Source organism: Lineus longissimus, chromosome 9 (assembly GCF_910592395.1).
Source record: "Lineus longissimus chromosome 9, tnLinLong1.2, whole genome shotgun sequence".
NCBI lineage: Eukaryota > Metazoa > Nemertea > Pilidiophora > Heteronemertea > Lineidae > Lineus > Lineus longissimus.
Window position 1 is genome coordinate 1,204,581 of NC_088316.1, and position 12,530 is coordinate 1,217,110.

General features: G+C 42.1%; 1 protein-coding gene across 5 annotated transcripts in view; it reads right to left on the bottom strand.

The window, feature by feature from the left end:
• Nucleotides 1–1,559: 1,559 nt before the first annotated feature.
• The window catches only part of LOC135493213 (GRB2-associated-binding protein 1-like), a 29,425-nt gene continuing 18,454 nt past the window's right edge, over nucleotides 1,560–12,530 (bottom strand). For 4 of the 5 annotated variants that reach the window (XM_064780311.1, XM_064780310.1, XM_064780308.1 and 1 more), the window contains 5 exons: nucleotides 11,978–12,272; nucleotides 9,668–10,867; nucleotides 9,003–9,093; nucleotides 7,483–7,603; nucleotides 1,560–5,255 (listed from right to left, as the gene is read on the bottom strand). In XM_064780311.1, coding sequence (XP_064636381.1) covers nucleotides 4,920–5,255; nucleotides 7,483–7,603; nucleotides 9,003–9,093; nucleotides 9,668–10,867; nucleotides 11,978–12,272 — 2,043 coding nt within the window. In that variant the 3' untranslated portion in view covers nucleotides 1,560–4,919. The remainder of the gene's footprint in view (nucleotides 5,256–7,482; nucleotides 7,604–9,002; nucleotides 9,094–9,667; nucleotides 10,868–11,977; nucleotides 12,273–12,530) is intronic. The other variant, XM_064780309.1, reaches the window with a different exon arrangement.

Genomic DNA, 12,530 nt, shown 5'->3' on the forward strand with positions numbered 1-12,530 from the left:
ATTTTATCGATAGATACCTCTTACACTGATTAATATTCTAATGTAAGAGTTTTTTAATATATTTGTCATAACGATTTTACAATACCAAAAATATGGGTCATACCAGCAGACCACAGGCCTAGACTACATATAGGCCCCTACTATAAATCAGACACTTGGTCCTGGTCAATTGGACAGACTACCACTCGGAAGAGATTGACTGACTGATGAGACTGTCCATATGATTGATTACTGGAGCATCACAACCAGAATATTGGAGACGGCTATTGCCCCATCTGACCATTCCACAAGTGTCCTATCTCTTGAAGAGAACAAGGACAACATGAAGTAGCACCTAGGTAGCGCTCAAGTAGAGCATCACAACCATATTGATGTGTCTGACCATTTTATAAATGTCACATCTCATTAAGACAAGGACAAGATGATGTAGCAGTTGTAAGGAACACATCCCTTCCAAAACTTGGGTAGAGGTGGAGAACAACACTGTAAGTTTAAATGAAATGGAAATATTTTTGTGTGTTTCTCTCAAGAACGTGCCTCTGACCATGTGTCGCATGTTGTTAAAGGGAATGTCTGAGGAGACGGACACAACTACAGACTCAGCCTGTTACCAGCTGGCGGTGGTTGATGATTTGATTGTTTCTCCTGTACTCCAATGCCTGATGGTAACTTACAACAAAGGAATATCGGCCTTTTTAGGTTGTGCCTACGACAACAAACATGGTCTGTTAAAGATGGCAGAGGTTGGTTGTCCCATCGTCTCTCCTTTAGTCTGTTATACCTACCTAGGACTAAGACAAGTTTGGTATTCTAAGGTAGTGACTCGAGACAGTAGATGTGGTCAGATACCCAGCTGGTGGAGGTTGGTTGTCCCATCGTCTCTCCTGCAGCCTCTTATACCTAGCTATGACTAAGACAAGTTTGGTATTTTAAGGTAGTGACTCAAGACAGTAGATATGGTCAGATAACCAGCTGTTGGAGGTTGGTTGTCCCATCGTCTCTCCTGCAGCCTCTTATACCTAGCTATGACTAAGACAAGTTTGGTATTCTAAGGTAGTGACTCGAGACAGTAGATATGGTCAGATAACCAGCTGGTGGAGGTTGGTTGTCCCATCGTCTCTCCTGTAGTCTGTTATACCTACCTAGGACTAAGACAAGTTTGGTATTCAAAGGGTGTGCCTCAAGGCAACGGGCATGGTCAGATAACCACCTGGTGGAGGTTGGTTGTCCCATCGTCTCTCCTGCAGCCTCTTATACCTAGCTATGACTGAGACAAGTTTGGTATTCTAAGGTTGTCACTCGAGACAGTAGATATGGTCAGATAACCAGCTGTTGGAGGTTGGTTGTCCCATCGTCTCTTTCCAAGTCTTTTCCGTCCGAGTTCCCTCTTTAAGTTCATACTTTTGATAGAACATGTGTCTCATCAAAGGTTTCCAATCGCATTCTAAACCTGTCCGAACACACACGTTTTATTTAACCAGCAAAACTCTCTCAGCTGGCCAGGCCAATCACCAGCAACAAATAATGGTTACCAAGGAAAATAAAAACTAAGTCTAATCTAAAATCTTCATGCAATGTTTATTTGCCTTTCATGACAAAGGTAATATATTACACATTCACTCATAAAAATATCATTATCATTATTATTTTGAGTCGTGCTTCAAAATGTCGAAACAACAGCAATCATTATAGTATCGTCACCCTGGATAATTGTTCTTTGCCATCTAGCATCATAACATGGTGAACAGGCAGCAGGAAGAAGCGTCAATGCACAGTCGTATTGGGGGGAACTCAAGCGTGTGCCACAAAATTATCTTTTTGGACACTGTTCGCTAATTAGAATACAATTGGCATTCAATTTAAATTGTGATATCTATCTATCTATCTATTTAACCACTTCACTATGGCAGACTATACGCTGGTTTGATGATGTGATGACGTAATGTACTACGATGCATTACAGAATGCATGGCGTTACATCCTTGCAGTGTATGATGGGTAAAAAGCCTTTGTCAGACATATCATGGACTGATATTTCCCTCCAGTGCATGAAAAACCTGGCAATGCAATGCATCACGTCATGCACTCACCTGCATTGTATCGTAACGTCATATATATATATACGTATGCAGACATTTAAGGTTGTCGTAGCCAAGAACAGGTATTAGAAATTACCCCAGCAGAGGGATTGGTTTTAACCGATGTATAAATTTCAACTAAAAGGTCAAAAACACCATAACGCCTTGATATAGCCCCCCCCCCCTGCTAACTGCTCTTTCACCATGCTGAGTAGCCACCATGTTGGATAACAAACTTCATGTACATCTCTGGGGTGATATCATATATAGATATAGTATATATACATGTATAGTAAATCGTTTGAATCATAAATAGAAGTTGCACCTTTTGCCAAAAATGGCACACTTTCCTAGAAGGGGAGGTTCAGCATTTTCAACATTGGCAGAAGAGGACAAAGACAAAGACTATACATAAAGGGTGTGGGGTTTGGGGGGGGGGGGGTAGGTGGCAGGTGCTGTATTCTTCAGTACATAAGTGAAAATATATTGTAGAAATCCACATTTTACTCTTACTGGGGAGGGAGGGGGTCTGAGAAATAGCACAGCCAGGGGCTTGTGGTCACATGAATCTGTACTCTGGTGAAAATGTTGAACGATCCCTAATTTTTCAATATGAACTGCTGATCATAAAATCTGATGGTCGGTGGGCTCAGAGAAGTGTTTACAAGGACCTTCAAGATAGCATAGCTACACTCTTGCTGAATAGCTTGCTACATGCATACATGTAGTATCCATATGAACACATCATAATGCAGCGGTCAATAAAAATTCTCTACCCTCTGGACAGGGTAGATCACATAAACAGAAAGAGTGTAACTATGAAAATTAGAGGTAAGCATAAGATTTATACAGACGACCCATTAAAAATCTAAAATATTCTTTAAAATCTGTTAATTTTGGACATTTACTTGAGTATTATACGTGTTAAAGTAAACTCTTCTGTCATTAATTTCAATTGCAAAAGAACATGCCAATATCTTGAACCTAGAAAAATAGTAGCCATTGAGGAAATAAACAATCACTTCCCCTGATATATGCCCTCGTTTCATACAGGGTGTAGCAAAACCGAAACATCTTAGTTTTACTTTCTTCAAAGAGTTTTGCAGATTTGGCGTAACACAGGTAACTACCGAGCAATTTGACAATTCCCCTATGACATCATAAAGTAGTCCACTCATTAAGCATTTATAATTATATTAGAAATCTGAATTTCACTGTATGTACACAAAGCACAAATTACCTCCAGCATTCCAACTGGGATTAACATAACACACTGGCCAAGCCCATTGCAAATATTTAAAGGAACTATGCAACAACCAGCACAGCAAGTATGTGAACCACTATCTAGGGCGGGTCACACATTAATAATTACGAATCAAATGGCTGCAATGTATGTCCACTTTATACCTGGTATTGCACACCAATGTCCAACTAAATATGTAAAAATAATTATTCAATTACGTAAAGTCACTTTATACAAACTTTCGATGTATTTGTTAAATGGAAGTTGAATCCTCTGAATAAACTACTATACATTGTGTTCGTATCAGCACCTCCGATGACAACCTCGGGTAGGTCACTTGGTCATTATTGATAGGCCTATCCAATTACGTATCATTCTCATTGATACACTCTGTACTTCAAAAGTTTGCTCACCCAAAGAACCAGGCAAACTGTCATCTAAATCTACCAAATCCCAAGAAATATCTTAAAAATTCGAGGAAAATTACCATTCTAAGGAATATTTCTTTGACATTATGTTCTAATAAAACATCATAGCAACATATCCTATATATAGCACACGCTTCTTGGCATGTAGAATTAATTCTAAAAACATCTGAACAATTGCCATGGCAGAGAAAATTACTCGAAAATTACGACTTGTCAGAGCTTACTGACATGACCATTCATTGGAAAGCTTTTAATGAGCACATTCTGACTTATTTGAACTTGAATACCAATTTTTACTTAGATAAAGGCCACTCAGCAAATTGATGAAGACAAGATATTTCAAGAGGGAAGACAGAATGAAGACTGTGGCAAGAAAAAAACATGATTACACTTTTCTCATTTGATCTATAAATCTGCCGCGCTGATGGTCTGGAGAGCATGAGGAACCCTGATTATTGACAACAGGATCCTGACAAACTGGTACAGTACCCTTTGAGTAATCAGGTTCACATGGTTTAAAACCCCCTTATGCCATTCCACCTTCAGACAACCGGTGTAAACCGTGGAAAAACTTTTGACCTAGAATCGCGATCCAGGAATTTCTGAATAAGTCCTTAATTTACACTGATTTGTCTGTGGGTAGAAGGGCGCATTTAGGGTTTCAGAATGTTCAAAGTTGTCGGGAAGCTGTAAAGTGATTCCCTAAAGGTCCATCTCCACATAACTATTCATCAATTCAAAGTTCCGCACAGTTGAGAAGAGGCAAAAAACTTCCATTCCTCTTGTCAAATGAAACTGTATTTAGGCAGAGAAAAGCACAGAACTTGTTGTTGGTGTGAATGCTTGTGGCCTGTTCGCAAATAGCAGCGATATATATATTTAAGTGGAGACGGGCCTTAAGGCCACACCAATATAATATATTAGATAGCGGTGATCAGGGAAACTATTCTTGGGTAAAGGATGGAAATAGGAAATTTGGAACTGAGGGCAAAAGGATAATTTCTTCAGTTTTTCATAGAACTTGAAGGCACATAGGTGAATAGCTGGCAATGAGATTTGATTGTAAGAGAGTCAAGGGTGCTCTTTTGTATATAATTTGCCTGCCCCCTTAGGGTTTGGTTCAGCGGCCCGCTATCCAATGAATTATATTGCTGTGGCCTAACGTGGCAGTCATATGGGTGCAACAGCATCGCTGTTTTTCCGCTTATGCTCACTTTCCAGAGTTTTTCTCGTCTCATTCAGCGCGTGCGTCTTAAGAAAGTCTATCTCCTTATATTCCGTCGGCGAGACGTTCCCAGCAGTTACAGGTTTTGACAGTTTCGGCGACCTTTTGATGACCTTCTTCTCCGGGGTCGCTTGAAGGTCGAGGTCAAGGTACTGGATTTCATCACCACTGCCCTTAGGTCCGCTGAGGTCAAGGTCAAGATACTGGATCTCTTTTTTCTGTTGTGGCGGTTTGTGATTGTAGGGGAGGGTGAGGCTGTTAGCATGGGAACGCCGGCTAGCCTGCAATGATAGCATGAAGAAATTGTTACAATGAGATGTTTGGGATAATATCAACATGTATGATACAGCAGTAAAACCACATGAGTGCTAATGTTTTCGTTTGCCTCCCGAATTGCCAAAATAAGCCTCCCAGCCAATACAGAGCCGCTCAGCATAGAATAGTTACAAGTTTACTCCCTAGATGGCAGTACTCATTTCATAAACATCACAGAAAGTGTTTATTTTCAAATGTAACACTTGAAACGTATTTCACATTTTATAAATTGCATTATCAACCCCTGCACTAAAGTACAAACGATCATTAGATTAGACTTAATTGCATCGTTTTGTGATCCATGTGAGCATTTAACCACATGTTCCGATATCAAGGTGAATTTACATTTGTAATGCTACCAGACAAACGTCAACATGGCTTCGACGTTTACTCCAACCCAACCTGGCCGGCAATGCAGCAGTGTGTCAATAGAACACTGCACATGACTGTACATTTAGACATGTAAACAAAGGATGGAACGATCTTCAGGTTTGAAATGTCAGTCTCCATAACGAACCTGGATTGGCCTGGATTCAATCAATTATAGATCTATTATTGAACTCACAAAGTGATCGGTGGAGTTTTTGTGTAGTATTGTTAAGGTAATGTACACAAGGTAGGACATAGCAAGGTTATTTTTAGATAATTTTGGTACACCCAGAATAACACCTTCCAGAATCTTTTGTCAATTTTTTATTGGTATTTTTGGTGTGAAACATCAGGAATATTTGATACAACAATTAATAAAGCAGTCTTAGATTGGTGAAACTAGAGTTTCATGCCCAGGATGTAATAACAAAACCACAGTCTCCCTCTAAAAAACCTCTAAGGTCAAACTAATGTTTCTGTTGATCTGCATTCAGTTAATAGTTAATAGGCGGTTACCGTAGCAACGGGGAGCTTTTCGATACACAAGATGCGACACACTGATCTATAAATTGAAATACCCACGAGAGAGCGATATCGATTCTTCTGCAGCGGGTGACTAATCGTTGAGTCGCCGCGGCGCTCTTGTAAGAAACCGAGATGTAGCGTCAAATTACGGTAATGTGTGAAGGTCACATTTGTGAAGGTCACATGTGGGACTCGAGTCAACTGTTTAAATCAGTCGTAAAGGATTTTTTGAGTTTTTTAAAATGTTGATGACTTAATACTGATGTTTCTTGATTATTGCTTGATTGTGGACTTAGGTACTCACATGAGTTCCATAGTATAGAGGAACTCGCCTCTCTATTGAGGGCATTTTCTCTGTTAGGGGAACTCTCTCTGCTAGGGAAACTCTCCCTATTAAGGACACCCTCTCTATTCAGAACACCCTCTCTATAAAGGACACCCTCTCTATTAAGGACAATACTAACGGTCCCAAGTTCTTACCATTCAATTTGACCTCTCTAATCAACATACCTCTCCATAGAGGAGAGCATTGGTCAATATGGAGGGTGTCCTTAATAGAGAGGTTCTACTGCATGTCAATAGATAGCGGGTTCAGTGTGTTGTTGGTACCAGCATGATTACTTTCATTTTGGCATAAATCAGAAATTTACACGTTTTAACCGAAACAGCACCGTCCTTATAGGGTTAATGTTTACAAAATTAGTCCAGCATGATTGATATTCATCTTCATCAAAACGAACCCTTGAAGAAGCAGACGATCGGTACGAGTACCTGCTCGATGGATCTATTCACAGCAAACGTGCCGCGACTAACGGTAGAGATTTTTTGTTGAGTGCAAAGTGTGATGAGTCATGGTGGGTAAATACTACTGCAGGATGAGGAGGGCTATGCATCATCGTATTGCTTCACAGCTGCAGCAGACATCATCAATTTGCTTCTTCATCTGCAGCAGACGTCATTAAATTGCTTCTTCATTTGAAGCAGTATTGCTTCACAGCTGCAGCAGACATCATCAATTTGCTTCTTCATCTGCAGCAGACGTCATTAAATTGCTTCTTCATTTGAAGCAGACGTCATCAATTTGCTTCTTCAGCGACAGCAGACGTCATTAATTTGCTTCTTCAGCGACAGCAGACGTCATTAATTTGCTTCTTCAGTTGAAGCAGACATGTGTTTGTGTGTATGGGTGTGTGCATGAATGTGTGCATGCATGTCTGTCTCTCCCATGCTCTAATGGTGAGGCAAATGATCACCAAATGTTCCTTTCTTTTCTAAATAGAAAGATGAAAATACACGCACCTTGGCTATCAACTGTTCCGACAAAGAGTCGTCGTCATCTGAACTGGAAGAGTCATCACTGCCGATACGTGTCGGAGTAGGAATACCGATCTCACTGATGGCCGCCTGCGTCTTCGTCGACCTGAAAATGACTCTTAGATTAGTTGCGAGCAAAAAATGGCCATTAGTTGACAAATACGTTTTTGCAATGTGAGTGGACCGAGTTTCTTTAAAACTAGAGAAAACCATTTATTTCCAATTAAGAAGCATTATGAAAACACTGCGTTCATTCTTTACAATCATACACCTTTTTGCTATTTGTGATAAAAAGGTCTCCTGTCTGCCGACAAAACCAGGACCAGTTATTGTTGTGGTTGATATTGATAGCAGGTCAATGCGACCGCAGATTCTTGTAACAGGCAACTATGATGACCATCGCACACAAGAGATGTTGTTGCATGAGATCAAAATTGCAGGGCGTGGTGAAGATAATCGTTCATCACTTATTTGGGGGATACTTTATGAGTGATGTCCACCTCCTTGACCTCCTTTGATTACGAGACATCCTGTACGACAATAAATCTGGCCCATTTTTCTGAACAATCACCCCATATCCTGCCGTTATTAACTTCCTTGTTCCAGTCATAATTTGTCTGATGACCTAAAATTGCTTAGTGTTAATTAACAAGAAATTAATTGCTCAGGATTTAGATATATCTTGGAATCTTTTCAATCTTGTCATGTCATCTTGCCATACCGGACTTTCCTAATGAACAGTCAGATGGATATTGACGCAACATTCCTTGGTCCTCGACACTCACATGATGAACTGTTGCAAGGTTACATACAGATTGAAGGCCAGTCCTGTACAGGTCAAAGACCAGTCCCGCACAGGTCAAAGACCAGTCCCGCACAGGTCAAAGACCAGTCCCGCACAGGTCAAAGACCAGTCCCGCACAGGTCAAAGACCAGTCCCGCACAGGTCAAAGACCAGTCCCACACAGGTCAAAGACCAGTCCCACACAGGTCAAAGACCAGTCCTGCACAGGTCAAAGACCAGTCCCACACAGGTCAAAGACCAGTCCCACACAGGTCAAAGACCAGTCCTGCACAGGTTAAATACCAGTCCTGCACAGGTCAAAGACCAGTCCCGCGTAGGTTTTAACTTAGGCCAGTCTTGACCTGATTATATGTCAGTCATCTTTGGGTTAATGGCCAGCACTTTCCTCGCGTTTGGTTAGTCCTTTTGATCTTGCCTCCAGACGTTGATAAATTATTCAAGTTGGACAAACAGACGAATGTTGCAGAAGAAAAACACACTGTCTTGTCTGCAGAAGTAAATTATTCATGAGTCGGGCAGCTGTTACAGTCAGATCGTACAATTTAACATCGTGGAGTCTGGTCAGTAATAGCAAAGGTCGAAAATGGTCACCTCTAATCATTGTTCTTGAATGACTATATCGCAGTGAGGGGCAGAATACAGATTGAAAAAGTCCTTGCCGATCAAAGCTGTCAGAAATGAAGCTAAAAGTTGTTTTTACCTGTTCATAGGTGGCGTCGGCACTCGTTCCTTCTTAAAGCTTCGTGTCCGTGCGGTCGGGTAGATGGCGTAAGTATCCTCGGGAAGAGTACCTGGGGTGAGGATGGTGAAATGAATTATAAGATTTTGTAATGAATTGATAATGTAACCTTTACAGTGACAAAGACACACTTGATATGCGATGCCGAGTGCAGGGATTGTAGCTGGGTGGACAGCCTTGGAAATGGATGATAACAATAGGTAGGGGATGCAGGTACGTGTGTACCTTTTCAGGAGGCTGGTGTTTAATCATCAAACTAGGTGGACAAGAAAAACAAACAAGGTGAAATGACAACGATGACATCAATCATGTCTTGCAAGATCCATACCATTGTTGTAGCGTCATTTGCTGGCTCTGTTAGCTTACAGCGGTGACATGACCCGCATGACATCATGTGGCGTTATTTGAAATAACCAACAGGTGACGTTACTGGTTTCAAACTTTGTTGGCAAGTTCCGAAATACTTTTTTTTCAAAGAACATTTGGGTGGAGGATTTATAGGTTTCCTGGTAGGTTACATTGAAAGTGTGGAAGGTGAGAGGCAAATCATGACGTGCAAAATTGATCACAAAAAGACGGGACATCACATACAACATCAAGAGAGGCTGATGCTGAATGGTACGAACCGACGGAGTAGGACCTACCCTTGGCGGCTGGTTTTTTGGTAGGCGTCGCTCGTGTCGTGACCTGAGGCCGTGCGCTCGTAATCGGCGCATTCGACGGCGGTATCTGGTAAATATTATCATTAACGGCCGAGTCTCTAAGAGCCTGTAAGTGTAAGTCACCATTTCGATTCGTTGTCGGTACAACAGAGAATAAGTCATTGCCTAATTTGGTATTATTGTTACTATTGTCAGCCGGGGCAAACGCATCATCGTCATCATTATCGACCGTGGTGGAAGCGTTAATATAATTATGAGTCGTCACATTCGACGTAACATTCCCTGGCGGTGGCGACATTGATAAACAACCGTTATTCGGTTGCGGTTTTGGAAAGTCGTAAATATCATCAAACGATCTTTGTTTAAATTCAGTTAAATCCGGCTTTCTGTTTGCCGGATGCGCCATGCTATTTGGAGGCACATTCTGGTAAGCCAATCTTGTCTCTATCTGCGCCGGTTTGCCCGGAGCAGGTCTTGGCGGTCGAGGAGGTGCGTCAGGGATGACTGGCGCCATCGGCTCAGAATTGTCAATCCGCGAAGGCGGATAATCATACATATCCTCTGGTGCCGATAACCTGACTTCGCTTGTTTTTTTTGCTACTTCGTCCAACTGATAGCGGGTCGGCGGTACGTCGTATATCTCGTTCGGTCCCGACATTGAAGACTGCTCAGATAAAGTGCTCTGGGTTGAGCCACGTACAGAACTGTCTCTCTTAGCACTCGATGACGTGGAATCCCGTCGTAGGTTCGATGAGAACACTGCACTTTGGGGCGGTGGGACATCATACCAATCTTGCGGGCCTTCAGATACGGGTATATCCGGCCGGCGTGGCGGCACGCTATATAAATTCGGCTCAAAAGTGAAAGCGTTATCCGTGGTTGGTGATGGATCAACAGGTAAGGGAATCGGTGGCGGTGGTGTGTCTGGAATACTGTCTACACTCTGACGGTCGAATTCCGGTGACGATACCGGTGCTGGATCATTTTTAGTGCTCACGCAAACATCCAGCCTGACGTATGATCCGGCATGATTTTGTTCAGCTATGCTTGAAGGTGTTTCTGGTTGTTGTGCCCCCATTCCTGTGTGTGGTTGGACCGTGCGGACGTCAACAGACCCGTCTACAGAGTCCACAGGTGGCGCCGCTGGTTGGTCCGCATCAGGCACTGAAAATAGAGGTCAAACAAGTTGTAAACAGTGCATAAATATGATCATAAGATAATATAATGAACTATGTGCTGCAGCTGCTGTCTCCAAGTGACATCCCGCAGCTACAATCAGTCCTTCACATTAGTCCTCGGGCAGCTGGCCGTGTGATGAGCGCACTGCCTTTATGGAGGCATGTCCATGTCTTGGACTATGGAGGGGTCCAAGTCCAGCCAGTCCGAGTTTAGCCCATTCCGTGGCTCCACTTCAGGACAGACAATTCGGAGCCATATTATGGTAAACGTGTTGAATATATACCGGTAACTTGTTTTTCATTTAGCAGCTGTCTCCTCCTAAGGTCAAGGTCGCGAACTCCCAGCTCGGAGCACAACAGACGGTTATCAATCAAGAGAGGCGACTATTTTTAGATTTACCATTTCGTTTATAACTTCTTGAGGCTTCAATCATCAACACCCGCACTGGCGTTGGAGCTATGGGAACACCCCTCCCCCAGGCCCCATGCCGAAAGGCCAACTACCTCTCACAGAGCATAGAAATAGTTACAGAATCTACTACAAACCAAGGAGGGCGGCACCGCCGAGTGATTGATGCCCATGACAGATGTGGGGCAAGATGACATCCATCAGAGGAGGGGCAGGGCTGTCAACACACTCCATAATTCAGTGGCATCAACTACACAACAAGTTTTATCGAACCAGAATATGTATGAGCATATTCAACTGGTGTCAAAGCACAACACTTTCCGCACCATGTGATTGGCCCAACCAAAGCCCTTCTTCAGACTCCCAGGGAAAAGTGTGGCTAATACTGACTACATTTACTACACTACTAGTGAGTACTAGTAAAAGTCATGATATTTTTGGTCTGCCCTTTTGATTCAGCTCATTACACAATTAAACTTTGGACCTCTTGAGTAGTGCTATAGGACGACACCACCCATTCATTTCCTGCTGCAGACATCCCCCTCCCGTCCAACGTCTGTTAACACTTTAAGACACAGTTTCAAAATTTGCTCCGGGTAACTGATTACAACCAAATCTTTTAGAATCCTCAACAACTGGACACATTTTCTGCAATTTTTAACAAAAGATAAGAAACGTTGTACGTACCGTCTTCTGGTTTGAGTCCACAAACTTGGCAGAGACACTCGACCCACTTGTTCATCTCATTCTCCGAATCCACCGCCAAGTAATATGTACGATCCTTCTTCTTGAATTTCGTCTTTATTGCAAAGAGATGAGCATAATGAGAGGAGTCAAGCGAGGAGATGATCTGCTCCGTCAGTTCCAAGTCGATGCTGCCTGTCTTACGACGACACGTCTCATCTTCGTAATAATCGAGTGCGAAGTATCCGGGGAGACTACCCAGAGGCTTATGAAGCACGAAATAACGTCGACGCCATTTCTGTAATGAGACGACAATAGGAGATTTATTTTATTACGTAATTCAATTAACGATCAATTTAAATAAATCTACATAGCTTTGTTTTGTGCTGAAAATCAATTATTCTGGACAAGTAATTAAGAGTAGGCGGATTGAAAAAAGATAAACTTGAATTAAGTACACTTTCTGAGTAAACAGCTATTACAACTGATATTCTAAATCCCCTGATGCGACGATTGTGAAGTCAAAACCAATTGACAAGACCATTTGTTAGAAAAG